The following is a 15,181-nucleotide window of genomic DNA, read 5'->3' as shown; positions in this document are numbered from 1 at the left end:
TCTTTTCCAGTGAGTCAGTTCACATGCAACCACTCAATTCAAAACTGCTAGTCATCTGGAGCTTGTTTCCTTAATTTCCGAGCAAAAAGTAAGGACCAGAATATCTACATTATGTGTCGTATTTAACAAGGACTCAGAAATGCATAGAAGCCTCACTGAGAAAGTTGGTCCAATACAACAGTCCCCAAATTCTAACCCCTGAGAGAGGGCTTTGGATTTCACAGTGATAGACAGTACACAGCCATTTTAAGAAATCATCTGTTTTTTACTCGTGTGTAAAGAACAATGTCTTCTGATCTTTGGTAAATAATCTAGCTCAGTTGCCAGTCTACTTTCAAACTATCTCATTTCAAAGATTAGTATGCAAAATGAAAGCAAAAACAACATTTTCCTCATTCCTTTTGTCTGAAAACAAAGTGAAACTTTTTTGTTTGAGAGAGGTGGTTTAATTACAAATAAAAGGAATTTCTACACAGTGTGGGGGAAAACTGAGGGAGCTCATCCCCTTTAAGAAATTATGTCAGTGAATTTTTTCAGATTAGAAAAACCCATGGGTAAGAAATGCAAAATAAAAATAAAAAGAAATTAAAAAAAAGAAATGCAAAATAAGTTATGCGTGCTAATTCGCTTCAGTTGTGTCTGATTCTTTATGGCCCCATGGACTGTAGCCCGTCAGACTCCTCTGCCCATGGGATTCTCCAGGCAAGAATACTGGAATGGGTTGCCATTCCCTTCTCCAGGGTATCTCCCTGACCCAGGGGTTGAACCTGGGTCTCTTATGTATCCTGCATTGGCAGATGAGTTCTTTACCACTGAGCCACCTGGGAAGCCCAAAACAAGTTATACAGAACACTTAAATATTAAGGGAAATTATACCGAACCATGAAATGAGCTCTAATGTGACATTAAATATACACATACTAAGCTAATTCATAACTGGTTTCTTAAGTCTTATGATCATATTCTGATCTCTGAAAGTGGAATTTAGTATGATGAAACACAATGGAATTCTTCTTAATGAACTACTCATATTGTAGTCTTTTTTTCTGCTCTTTTTTAACCAGGTAAAAGGATGATTCACTATCTACTAAAGAATCTGAAGATTTAGAATAAAGTTGCTACCAAATATACAAACTCAGGACACTCAAAAGGTATGCCCCACAGAGAAGCTCCCCTAGCAAGACCTCTATGATTTATTTCTAGACAGTTCTCAAGTTCGTTTTCACATAAGGCAATAGAGAGTCCCTATTTTTAAGTGAAAGTGAATATTTATAAGCACTTATTGTGCATGCAAGTATGCTCAGTCACTTCCGACTCCTTGTGACCCGATGGACTATAGCCTGCCAGCCTCTTCTATCCATGAAATTTCCCAGGCAAGAATACTGGAGTGGGCTGTCATTTCCTACTCCAGGGGATCTTCCTGACTCAAGGATCGAACTCACGTCTCTTGCGTCTCCAGCGTTGGCAGGTGGATTCTTTACCACTGCGCCACTTATTAAAGTGAAGCACTTATTAAATATTACACATATTAACCCATGTGTCTGAAAGCCACCCTTTGAAGATGTTTGATCCTTCCCAAGTTCAGATGGGGACACAGATGCAACCTGGCCAAGTTCCAGTGCAGGGAATGGTGTAGTCTGGAATTGAGCCCAAAGCCTGCACTCTCACCTCTACACCCACTGCCCTTAGGAACAGTAGCCCATATTCCATACCGAGTGGACAGCAGTCAGAATCAACCCTCGAGGTATTCAGCATTTTCACAATACATTTCTAGAATTTAAAAATGTCAAGGGTTTTCTCACTTCAATTTGTTGTGGCTGTCATTTGTCATACTATATAGTTAAAGAGTTTTTATTGATTTATTAAGGCTGTCAATTTCCCACCCTTGGTTGAGATAGGCAGCAAAAATGCACATTTTTAAAATCTTGCCTATAACTCTTCTAAAGTGCTGACACACCCACGAGCTAGTAGCAGAAGGAAGGCATTTACATTTCAGTCCGATCTAGTAATCTGTCTGTCTGAGATCATACTCTGAAGTATCTCTTGAAGAAACTCATTGATCCCTCCTGGGATCATATTGGAGATACAGACAAACATCTACTGGGACTCTCAGGCTCAGGCCAAGGCCAGAACTCCTCCATCCACCACCCTTGTCCTCAGATGGGGCGCTGCTCATGGCAATGGACAAAAGGATCTAATAATCTGAGTGGTGTCCTCTTGCTTCTCTGACCTCTAGATCAACTGAACTAGTCAGACTGGTCACTTGTCCCTCTGCCAACACTTACAACAGAAATACACACCTGGTATAGTTTGTAGCTTGGTGTCTTTGGCTTCTTGTGGGCCTAGCATTACTTGTTGGCTTACTTGGCCCCTGGAAGTGTGTGTCTCTTGTATGATCCTGGCCCACGGGTTCTGCCTTGCAGTCTTCAGCTACATGGTAACTTCCTCCCACTCTCCCCTATTCACACCTAGAACAAATGGCAAAATTTTCTGTCATTCCTAAAGAATATTGGAAGCATCTGGTTCTTGTCTAGGCCATGAACCAAAGGTGAGTGAGAAAACTAAGCTTAGCCCCTCTTTCACAACTAAAACCACTAAGTCACCAAGTTTAATTTAATGTTGTCTCTCCCACAAATTGGGGCTTCCCAGGTGGCACAGTGGTAAAGAATCCACCTGCCAGTGCAGGAGATGTGGGTTCGATCCCTGGGTCAGGAAGATCCCCTGGAGAAGGAAATGGCAACCCACTCCAGTATTCTTGCCTGGGAAATCCCATAGACAGAGGAGCCTGGCAGTCCATGGGATCAGAAAAGAGTCAGACACAACTTAGAGACTAAACAACAACTTTCATAAATTAGGTTGTAACTTACAAAAATGAATCCCCTACTCTCACACCAAAATGCCAATCAGGGACATAGGTCCCTGATCTTGTCATTTCCTTTAGATTATTTAACATATTTTAGCCCAGAGAGGAGAGACTGGGATGTCTCTCATTCTCTACCGTCAACTTAAAAAATATTCACAACATAAAAGTTGAGGGTAATCTTTCATTTGGCAGGAGTTTTGGGGGCTTCAAGCCTGGAAGGTAGCATCTCAAGTCACATTGAGAGTACTGTTCTGAGGAGTTGAAGGGGGAGCTAGGATATATATGAGTTTCACAACAAAGGGCAGGTAATCAGAACATCAATAGATGACTGTTAAAGAAAACCAGAAACTGCAAGTTAAAGAATGCAGTGCTTTTCTATGTACGGGAAGATGCAAGAGTCTGGGTTTACTGAAATCATCCCTCTGATATGCACCTCAGCTATTTGTGACCAGTATCCTATGTTTTTATATCCTGAGTTTCCTCAGGGTTCAGCCATTGGGAGTGGTTGCAGTCTGATGCCTGCCAGATGGCAAGTGTTCCTTCTTTGCTGAGTTCTCTCAGGCTCAGTAGCTCTCCACAGGCTGTGGCTGCAGCCACTAATGACTATGATATCTTTTGTTTACTGATATGGCAAGAAATACTCCATTCCTCACTATTTACTCTATCTCTCTCCTCCATCTTTATTCCATAACCCCTCATGACAAGAGGATTTCATTTCATCCTTGAGGCCATATGCCTCATGGAATAGTCACAGACGGGCATTTATTTTTGTTTACCTTTATTGAAGAAACTCTGATACTCTAATCCAACCCCCCCTTGCTTTGCTCTTGATGTGCTAAATTTGAGAAAATTGTCTCTTCCTCAATAAAGTTTGTCCTACAAGCCTGTTGCCTTAATGCAAAATCCTGTTTCATATGGCAGAAATTGAATGTGAATTCCTTCTTTCTCTTTATATTCCTACTGTAACAATCCTATAAGTTCGTCCCCACCATCAGCCATACGAATCCTTCAGGCTGTAGAAGAAAAATACATGCAAGGAGACAAAAAAGAAAAATACAACACATTTTTAAGACTATTACCCCAGTTGCACTCATGTTTAACATCAATAAGTATGTGCATATTTTCCATTATTCTTACATGCAAGTATTGCTTCTACTTTTTTAAAAACATGTTTCCACACAGCAGAAACTAATGCAACACTGTAAAGCAACTGTACTCCAATACCTATGTAAAACTGTCTGATACATAAATTAAGTTCATTAAAGCCCCTGAGGTTTAAAAAAAAAAAAAAAACAAGTTTTCTTATTCAATCTTGAAGACATCCTTTTATAACATATGCCACTCATGAGCTATTAAATTGACCTTTCTCTTGATTAATAGTGGATCTGGGTCAGAAAGATACCCTGGTGGAGGGCATGGCAACCCACTGGCAACCCAGTATTCTTGCCTGGAGAATCCCATGGACAGAGGAGCCTGGTGGAGTAGAGTCCATAGGGTCGCAAAGACTCAGACACAACTGAAGTGACTGAGCACACATTGCACATATATACGTCTTTACTACTAAGATAAAACTACAAGGGATAATTACCATAATGTCAGAAAGTGCTCTTCATTTTATTTCCATCATTTAGCAGCAGTTTGCTTAGGTATCACTTCATTTCTGAGAAACCTTTACCATGGTCACTGTCATTTTACAGTATGTTTAGTTGTGTGGACATTCAGGGGTGATAAACTATCTTCCCATTTTCTCCTGGTGTCAGCGACAACAGCAAGCCAGAAGCAAATGCCTAAGATCTCAGCTCTCCTGAAGACAGAAAAGGGAATACAACACACCAAACAGAAGCAGTGTGATCCATGTAACTAACCATCCAGGAAGTGCAAATAAAAACTGCAGTGAGATCACCGCATGCTGTCAGAATGGCTAGTGGCAAAAAGACAACAAACCATAAATGTTGGCAAAAATGCGGAGAAAAAGGGAGCCCAGGTACACTGCTGATGGTCATGTAAACTGGCACAACCACTGTGGAAAAGTATGGAAATTCCTCTAAAAATTAAAAACAGAACTAGCTTATGATCTAGCAGTTTCACTTCTGAGTATTTATCCAGAGAAAAATGAAAACACCAATTCAAAAAGATACCCACCACCCCTGTATTGACTGCAGCATTATTCACAGAAACAAAGGCAGAGAACCCAAGTGCCCATCAGTAGATGAATAAAGATCACGTGCTCCTGGAACCAGAGATAGAAAATGTACAAAAATCCTTAAATTTATGTAAGGTCTCTATCACACGTTAGCCCATTGCCCAAGGAAATAGGCTCACGCCGCGCTCCGCTAGAAGACTGCCTCTGCAAGGTCTTCCGAGCCAGCCCCCGTGATGCTCCCGCCCGGGAGGCTCACCAGCGAGATGGCCACTGCACTCGGTCAGGTCTGCAATCAGATGCCAGACCTTTGTGCGTCGTGTCCACTGGAGCTGCGCCACCAGAAGCGACCACTACCGCTCCTGCTGCTCCCTGGTACGGGGCTGCGCTGAGTCGTGCGGGCGGATCTCTGCACCCCAAGCTGCCCAACCACGGCCAACGCCCAGGTCTAGGGCGTCCTGCATCTTTGGAAGAACACCACGCTGAAAAGAGGCTCCAAATCCGGTACTGCAGGTGGTGCCGGCTGCCCTGCGGCATTCGCCTCATCGTCCCCAGAAGCAGGCAATTTATGTTGATTAAACTACCCCCCGCCCAACAAACGTCAATAATATCGGTTAGGATTAGGAAAGTCAAACCAACCAACACGTTCAAAAGCTGATTGGCAGCGTACTACTCAGAAAGATTTTGTCATCAGAGAAACCTTTGAAACTAGCATTAATTCATGAATTCTGTGCTTCAGAGTGGCAGGCGGGGCCCACTTTTTCTAGTCAAGGAGTTGAGAATATCCTCCTTTCTATCCTGCTGGGACACTCTTCAAGGATGAAAACGCTAACCCAAATAAGAATACATAATGCCCCAACCCCAAACTGTAGACGTGTAGCTTTTCACGGTAACAACACTAAGCTCTCAAACAGACGTTTGCGCTCTCGTATTCATAGCCGCAGCATTCACAATAGCCAAGAGACCAAAGCAAACCAAGCATCTATTGACAGGCGCATTAACAAATTACGGTGATGCATGTACATGTGTTTATATTTGTATACACACACACATACACAAACTGGAATATTATTTACCCTTAAAAACAAAGGAAATTCTGACACACGCTACAACATGGATACACCTTAAAAACATGAAACAGGCCAGCCACAAAAGGACAAATACTGTATGATTCCACTTCTATGAAGTATCTGCTGCTGCTGCTGCTGCTAAGTTGCTTCAGTCGTGTCCGACTCTGTGCGACCCCAGAGACGGCAGCCCTCCAGGCTCCCCAGTCCCTGGTATTCTCCAGGCAAGAACACTGGAGTGGGTTGCCATTTCCTTCTCCAATGCAAGAAAGTGAAAAGTGAAAGTGAAGTCGCTCAGTCGTGTCCGACTCTTAGCGACCCCATGGACCGCAGCCTACCAGGCTCCTCTGTCCATGGGATTTTCCAGACAAGAGTACTGGCATGGGGTGCCATTGCCTTCTCCAGCTGTATAGCATGCTGCTGCTACTGCTGCTAAGTCGCTTCAGTCATGTCCGACTCTTAGCGACCCCATGGACCGCACCCCACCAGGCTCCCCCGTCCATGGGATTTTCCAGGCAAGAATACTGGAGTGGGTTGCCACTGCCTTCTCCATGAAGTATCTAGAAGAGTCAAACTCATATAGACAGGAGAATGCTGGTTTCTAGGGACTGAGGAAAGGGAAGACCAGGGAGTCCATGTTTAATGGGTTCAGAGTGTCAATCTGGGATGAGGAAAAGCTGTGGTAATGGTTGCACAGTATTGTGAATTTACCCAGTGCCACTGAACTGTACACTGAAAAACTGTTAAAATGGAAAAGTCTAAGTTATGTATTATTTTACCACAACATAAACACACATGCACATGTGCACGAGCGCACAAGCAGAGCTGTCCTTGCTCTGAATATGAAACGTTCCTTAACCATACTCCTCTACTAGACTCTGTACTACTAAAAAACTGATTTTCTTTTTAGAAAAAGTGTGGCATACCTTCACCAGCTGTGAACCCCCTTCTGTGTCCCGAGGTTGTGGTCTGTGGCCACGCACACTGGACAGCCAGACCCTCATCCTGGACTGGAGGAGGCAGAGGGGACCCCAGGACCTGAGCATGTCTGATGGAAACATCCACTGACTCGGGCGCTCTCCCTGTTTTCCACAGGGGATGACTTCCACTCTTGGTGCCAGCTGAACTCGGTGAACTCCTTGCCCCCTCGGAAAACATCCTGACAGGGAGATGGTATCATGTGGACTTGTATTAAATATTTGGAAGACGTTGAAGCTTTATACTGTGAAGCAGGGAGAGAGAAGAGCCAACATCTCCTGGCGCTCACCCCAACTCCTTACCCGAGGAAGGGGAGTGAAGGGACCTGATGGTTATGTTAGAGACTCCTCTAGTTATACTTCCATCTCCTGTCCTTATACTAGATCATATGCGTGCCTTCAGGCTTGGCCTCTGAACTGTCTGGGCAGTATTACATCACCTCTGGGCTCAAATGCCTTTCCAAGTGAGTTGGAGTAAGGGTTAAAAACTGAGGTAGTAAGTGTTCTGACCTGCAGCCTTAAAAAGTTTTTTTTTTTTTTAATATGGAATTGGAATATGACTAGAGATATATATTAAGGTCCAGTCATCCAGAAAGCCCCACACACCTGCTCTTCCTTCTGGCTCCTCTGTCAACATCTCATCTGAATGGTCGACAAAGAGTTAAGCTTCAGAGATGCACTTCTCCAGTGTCATAAAATATTATTGTGTGCATCCTCGTATCTGGCTATTCTTTCTTAAGGTTTTTATCAGCAGTTGGTAAATTTCAAAAGTCTTGGGATGCAAACTTCTTAGCAATGTCACAAATGGACTTTTTGACAAGTGTAGATCAGTCCTGGTGTCTTTGCAGAGTTTGTAGATTTCAAATATGTCTTCATTGTTGTAGTGCTCACAGTGACAAGTCTCAGACCTGAGACCTTTTGTGGAAGATTCAAGGAATGAGGCAAAAACAACACCAGTTGAACTGGAATGAAAAAGCATTTGAGGTAGGTGCACTTAAGGCTTGAATTAAACCTCTGAATCTCCTCTAAGCATTTGACAGCAATTTCACCCACAAATGGCTTACAGTATCATTTAATTTCCCACTGGAACTTTGGGGAAAACAATGCTACTAACAATGAAGTGAAATAATATATGCGTCAGCACCAACCTCAGTGCCTAGTGCAATTTCAGTACTTGATTGAACTTGGAAAACAGTGATAACTTCTTTTATTAGACCCGTTGTGAAGCATTGTCTATACTTTATAGCAGTGTTGAACGGGGATGATCATTTGTCTGTTGGTTGCTTCATCTGCCTGTAGGAGTGGATTAATCTCAAACAGATATGACCTCTTGGACGTGGGAGCGAGGGCAGGCATGCACAAGGCTTCTACACCCAACCAACAGAAAGTAAACTTAGATGACTCAATTCAGTTCTCTTTTCTCAATTCCAAAAATGATAATGCTTCAGAAATGGGACCTATCTAAGTTTAGACAACAGGACAAAAAAAAAAAAAAAGAATCTACCTTTCCTCCTCCCCAGTCTGATCCATGATAGAATTAAAAATGCTAAAGAGCACACTAGTGACCCCATGGAAACACAACCAACTTTGGCATTATTTATTATCTTCAACTAAGGAGAGAACTGCAGCCTCTTTACACATCATTTGCACTCTGAGTGCCATCCCAAGTGAAAGGAAATTGATAGAGCAAAGCACCTTTATTGTTAAAGGCTTGCTTTTTCAAAGGATTGAAACTTAAATGACAGAACTTGGTTTTATGAGACCTAAATGGAAAAAAAGTTCCCAAACAGATGTTGAATTCCCCCCTAGTCACAACTTGCTCAGCAAGATGATATGCTTCTTAAATTCCCTGAACTGCCTGAAAGTTTTTAATTTAACCTTTTTGCTTTGAAAAGGGCTTCATTTACTGTGTGCCTTTGGCATTATTATCTTCAATTGTATTTTCTAAAACACTGTTGTCCTAGATTTTGCTCTACCCTGGAGTCTATTTTTAATCCTTTAAAACTGATTAAGTGGTTCATTCATTTGTTTCCTTCTATTTCCTAATTTTAGGTTCAGCACAAATAAAGAATTGTTAGGGTATGCCTGATGAGATAATGGTGTCCTCTTACTATTCACATTCTTACTTCAGAAGCCCCTAGAACTATCCTAGAAATGTGCAAGCAGAGAGGAGAGAAATTGTGCAAACACTGAAAAAAAAAAAAGATTATGCAAAATATATGTCTGATAAATGTCCAAGGAAAAATATCTGGTACAATAAAAGCACATAATGGGGATTTGACCAAGCCTGAACTATCTGAGGAGGCTCCAGGAGGAACTTTTGCTCTGAGATCTGAAGGTATGGACTGAAAGGAGCCCTGCTGAGGGGAGGGACACCTCTCAGCTGAAGGACTTTAAGACAGCGTGCAGCCAGTGTAAAGGAGATGTCAGGCAAACCTGAACAGACAAGCAGGGGCCAGATCAGATACACTTTGTGCCCATAGCAAAGATTTGAAATGGGTCAGTGATGTAATCCAACATGGTTTTAAAGGATCACTTGAGTGGCAGAAAATGGATTGGAATGGAAAAGTGGAAATGGAGAGACCAAGCAGATGGCTACTTAAGTACGGGTAAAATGTGAGGATGGTTTATCAAGTGCAGTGACAATGGAGAGAAACATTTGAAAGATATGAAGTAAACTGGTCAGTTGTGGTTGTGGAAGGTGAAGCAGAAGGATGTCTCCAGATTAAGAATCATGCCCAGATCCTGGCATATGCATCTAAATAAACTGGAGTATCATTTGCTAAGCTGGGAAATCAAAAGAGGAAGGGGGTGAGGCGTGGGGGAAGGGGGAATCCAAATGGTGACCTTGGTAGTTAGACATGGCGATTTGTTTCCTTGGGGACATCCGGTGGAAATAGTGGGTAGGAGGCAGTGTTGGCCTTAAGCCTTTTACATGGCCTCTGAGCACACTTAGACATTTATCATAGGGGAAAAAAAAAAAAGAAAGAAAGAAAAGGTATCAAAACAACATTCTTTTCATGTACCTCTCTCACTCCTTTCTCCATTTTTCAAAAGAAATTAATGAAGCCAGAGGTACTATTCTTACTAGGACAGATTCACTCTCAAGCCATGACTCTTTCTGAAGGGCACTACAACCTATAATCTCTGAAAAACAAAGATTCCTGGTCCCTGAATACTAAAAATAATTATTGTAATAAAATATTTAGTGCAAAACAACTTGGAGAAGATCTTTAAAAGTCACTGTATGCACTGAACTCACCATTGGGTGCATACAATTGTACTGAACATTGGATAAGTTATTGAGAATGATTATGAAACTATATACAGAGATCTTCCTTACAAAAGGAGAGGGATTATATAGAGGAATAAGACTTTGCACAGCAACAATTTTTCAAAGAAAATGTGAACATCACTTTTCCTTAAAAGGCTGCAGATGTATTCTGTATGAATTTAATACTTAAGCACTAATCATTAATAATTCAGGAGTCCCCATAATACCACTAGCCTAATAAACCAAGATAACATTCATAGCATCAATGATCAGTGCTTAAATGAAGGAGACTCATTTCATCATCACAAAGGAGTGGGAATAATCAATCTAACATGCTAGTATGTTAGCCAAGGTCAAATCATCCTTCAACCTTCCCTTTTGTTCTAATAGCCTGTCCCTTATAGCCACATGAATTTCTGACTTGCTGCTTCTGCTTCTCCTTGCATGATACATCACATTCCCTTAGTTCCAATTATAAATTTATTAATTATCACCAAGTAAAAGTTTGTTTTAAATGCCCAGAGGATGTGTACTGTAGGTTCACAGATGTAGATCCAGCAGAGTTTATGAACTCATTGCCAGTGAATTAGGAGGCTTCCATATGCTCAGAGGCCATTAAATGAACCAAAAATAAAATTTCTAATTATTCCCATGCATAAAATGTCCAGCAGAATGCTATGCTAGCTAATTTTGAAAATGTAGAATAATGTAACAGATGTCATGAGTGGGCTACCACCTAGGATGGACAAAGTCCTTCAATGAAGGAAGCATTCTTTGTGGCATGATCGTGTTACTTATGAGTTTTCATCATTGTCTTAGCAACAACAATATATTATTAGGATACCCTTTCTGTCCCAGACTCTAAATCAGGTGTTTTCTGTGAAATATTATTTAATCCTTACAATCTTATGCGGCACACATTATCTGCATTTTCTAAGGCAAAACCTGAAAACACTGGGAAGCTTGCCCCAAGTCACACAGATAAGTAAAGGCAGAGGTTAATACCTTGTCTTTGGACAACAGACTCTCTATAGGAAATAATGATAAGACATTATATAACTTGTGTATACTGAAAATCAAGGAAGTACGAAAAGAACTCACCCAATGACAAAGATTTTCAACATGATTTTCACCTCCAGTCAACTCTTGATCATCAACTCAGTCATCTTGATACAGAAAACAGAAATTACCTAAACCAAGAAAATCATGGAATATCTCCAGATTTGCTTCACCAGTTCCTTTTCTTATTTAGTATAAAAAAGTGTTTAGGGAAAAATAATCAAACAGAATTAGAGTAAACTATGCATGTAAGTGGAAGTGAGAAATAGATTTAAGGGACTAGATCTGATAGACAGAGTGCCTGATGAACTATGGATGGAGGACAGAGGTTTGTGACATTGTACAGGAGACAGGGATCAAGATCATCCCCATGGAAAAGAAATGCAAAAAAGCAAAATGGCTGTCTGAGGAGGCCTTACAAATAGCTGTGAAATGAAGGGAAGCAAAAAGCAAAGGAGAAAAGGAAAGATATAAGCACCTGAATGCAGAGTTCCAAAGAATAGAAAGGAGAGATAAGAAAGACTTCCTCAGCGATCAATGCAAAGAAACAGAGGAAAACAACAGAATGGGAAAGACTAGAGATCTCTACAAGAAAATTAGACATACCAAGGGAACATTTCATGCAAAGATGGGCTCGATAAAGGACAGAAATGGTATGGACCTAACAGAAGCAGAAAATATTAAGAAGAGGTGGCAAGAATACACAGAAGAACTGTACAAAAAAGATCTTTATGACCCAGATAATCACGATGGTGTGATCACTCACCTAGAGCCAAACATCCTGGAATGTGAAGTCAAGTGGGCCTTAGAAAGCATCACTACGAACAAAACTAGTGGAGGTGATGGAATTCCAGTTGAGCTATTTCAAATCCTGAAAGATGCTGCTGTGAAAGTGCTGCACTCAATATGCCAGCAAATTTGGAAAACTCAGCAGTGGCCACCGGACTGGAAAAGGTCAGTTTTCATTCCAATCCCAAAGAAAGGCAATGCCAAAGAATGCTCAAACTACCACACAATTGCACTCATCTCACACTCTAGTAAAGTAATGCTCAAAATTCTCCAAGCCAGGCTTCAGCAATACATGAACCATGATCTTCCAGATGTTCAAGCTGATTTTAGAAAAGGCATAGGAACCAGAGTTCAAATTGTCAACATCTGCTGGATCGTGGAAAAAGCAAGAGAGTTCCAGAAAAACATCTATTTCTGCTGTATTGACTATGCCAAAGCCTTTGACTGTGTGGATCACAATAAACTGTGGAAAATTCTTCAAGAGATGGGAATACCAGACCACCTGACCCACCTCTTGAGAAACCTATATGCAGGTCAGGAAGTGTTGGGGGCCAGCATGAGGCACTCTGCCCGTGGCAAAGGTCATAAGCTTCAAACTCAAAAATTGAAAGAAGGGGAGTTTAAGTATAGCTCTCCCCAGCAAATCTTGCAACATGCTCTTTTTGTAATAAATATTTTAAATGCCAATTCTGCCGGAACTACTGCAATGCTTCACCATTGGTGCCTGGAGCAATTGAATGCAAAGGCATTAGTCAAATGGAAGGACCTCCTCTCCGGACAATGGAAAGGTCCCGACCCGTTGTTAACCAGTGGTCGAGGATATGCTTGTGTTTTTCCACAGGACGCAGATTCTCCAATTTGGGTTCCGGACAGATTGATTCGTCATGTCTCAGCCCCTTGGATACCGGATTCCACGGCTGCTACGATCCTGAAAGAGGAAAGGGCCTCCTCTGCCTCCGCTTCCCCCGCCAGCACGCAAGATGCCACCGACATTGAGACAACTGACTTCAGAGACCTCGGAGGAGCAAGGAACGGATCTGCCCACTGAACAGATATCTCAGCTTTACATACGGGGCACTACTCCCCCTGATTCCCTGTGCCGCAGAAACATCCCAGGCCGCCTAACTCAGGTGACCCGGAATGCCCCCATACCCACTTGGGGACAAATAAAAACACTCTGCCACCAGGCACGGGGAATGACTTCCTTGCAGGGATCTCCATCTTCTCCTGAGAAAATGTTTATTGCCATGCTTGCTTTGCTTTCCTGCCAGGTAAGCGCCTCCCCTATTCCAGCTAAGTATTGGGCATATCTCCCAGATCCTCCAACTTTCCAGGTTGTTACCTGGAATAACGAACCTATACGGGTCAACGCAGACCAACCTCAGCTTTTGGGAGCATTCTATACTTCTTACACTAAAGATAAATATCCGGTTAATTTTAATTATACCTTCAGGGGATTAATAGACGATCTTCCTGTTTGCTTTAATTTCCCCAGTAATCCAAAGAGTTTTATTACACCCACTAAAGAAGGGTGCACTGGGGCCTCTACAAAAATAATTATAACAGATTCCTCAAAAATAGATACCCAGTCTTTACATCATCGAGTAGTTTGGGCATTAGTGGCCCACTTGCCCAGGATCCTTGACCCTTATGTGACCCTGTGTTTTACACCCCCTCCCGGTTATCCAAAGTGTTATAAGGTTGCTCCTTCAGATGAAGTGTGGAAGACCACAGATGGTCATACTGGGTATCCGACCTGGACAACTTGTACTTATAGTTCAAGGATTGATTATAGGATACCAGGCGGTGGGAATTATACTATTCAGGACTGGAGCAACCCGAATCCGTGTGAGGATCCATTGATCAAGAAAACATTTGAAGGCAGATTTGAGAATTGGAATAGGATCCCTCTTCCTTGGACTACACAAGCCACTAGATGGCATACTAACCAATTTGTTCCTCCTATGCTGTCTTATACAGCTAAAAGCAAAACCTATTGGCAACCTGAGATTTGGAGAGCCCTCTCTGCTACTGCCGTCATTTCTTTATCTCGCCCAGATAACTATTCCACTTATTCTGTTTTAGCTTGTTTACCCTTGCCTTATGTTTTCCTTTTTACTAATGACTCCAACAAACTTAATGTACGCATGAATTATTCAGGTGGACCTAACGTGGTAACTTGTGAACAATGTATGCTTTCATCCTGTTTGACCCCTCAATATAATGTTTGCTCTTTTGTGGTGTTACAATGCCCACCCTATCTCATGATACCCGTGACCGTGACCTCCCACTGGTATGACAGTAATGGTCTCGCCGTGTTACAACAACTGCAAGATTTAATGAGACAACGGCAGTTTGTGGGTCTACTTATTTTGGGAATATCAGCTTTAATAGCAGCAATTACTTCTGTTACTATGGCAGCAATATCATTGACTCAACAGGTGCATACTGCCCAATATGTTGATGCCATGTCTAAAAATATTTCTTTAACTCTAGCAACACAGGAAGCTATAGACAGAAAGTTGGAGATGAGCGTAGACACCTTGGAAGAGGCAATTATGCACATTGGGACTGAATTACAGGCTTTAAAGGTGAAGATGGCTTTGACATGCCACTCTGATTACAGGTGGATATGCGTGACATCTTGAATGGGAAAAGATTAAAAATCATATCTCAGGTGTTTGGAACAGTTCTGATATTGGCCTGGACTTAGGGAAACTTCATAATCAAATACAGACCTTGGTACACTCTCGACTAGCAGCTAATGACTTTTTTCACACCTTCTCTAACTTTATTTCTGGAAAAAATATTCCATCTAATATCCTTAGTTATGCTGCCATTGGTGCTCTAATCCTACTTCTCATAATCATTCTTCCTTGTATTGTTAGGATTCTTCGGCAGAGCATTCAGAAGTTCACGACTGAGCTACATCTGGCTGTTTTAAGAAATAAAAAAAGGGGAGAAGTTGGGGGCCAGTGTGAGGCACTCCACCCGTGGCAAAGGTCATGAGGA

General features: G+C 41.9%; 1 protein-coding gene across 1 annotated transcript; it reads left to right on the top strand.

Annotated features, from left to right (window-relative positions):
- The first annotated feature begins 13,149 nt into the window (after positions 1–13,149).
- On the top strand, positions 13,150–14,817 carry LOC133255281 (uncharacterized). The gene has a single exon (XM_061429805.1). It carries the CDS (start codon positions 13,150–13,152, stop codon positions 14,815–14,817), a length of 1,668 nt encoding a protein of 555 aa, XP_061285789.1.
- The last annotated feature ends 364 nt before the right edge of the window (positions 14,818–15,181 follow it).

Source organism: Bos javanicus, chromosome 10, assembly GCF_032452875.1.
Source record: "Bos javanicus breed banteng chromosome 10, ARS-OSU_banteng_1.0, whole genome shotgun sequence".
Classification (NCBI taxonomy): domain Eukaryota; kingdom Metazoa; phylum Chordata; class Mammalia; order Artiodactyla; family Bovidae; genus Bos; species Bos javanicus.
This window is presented reverse-complemented; position numbering and strand designations above follow the sequence as displayed.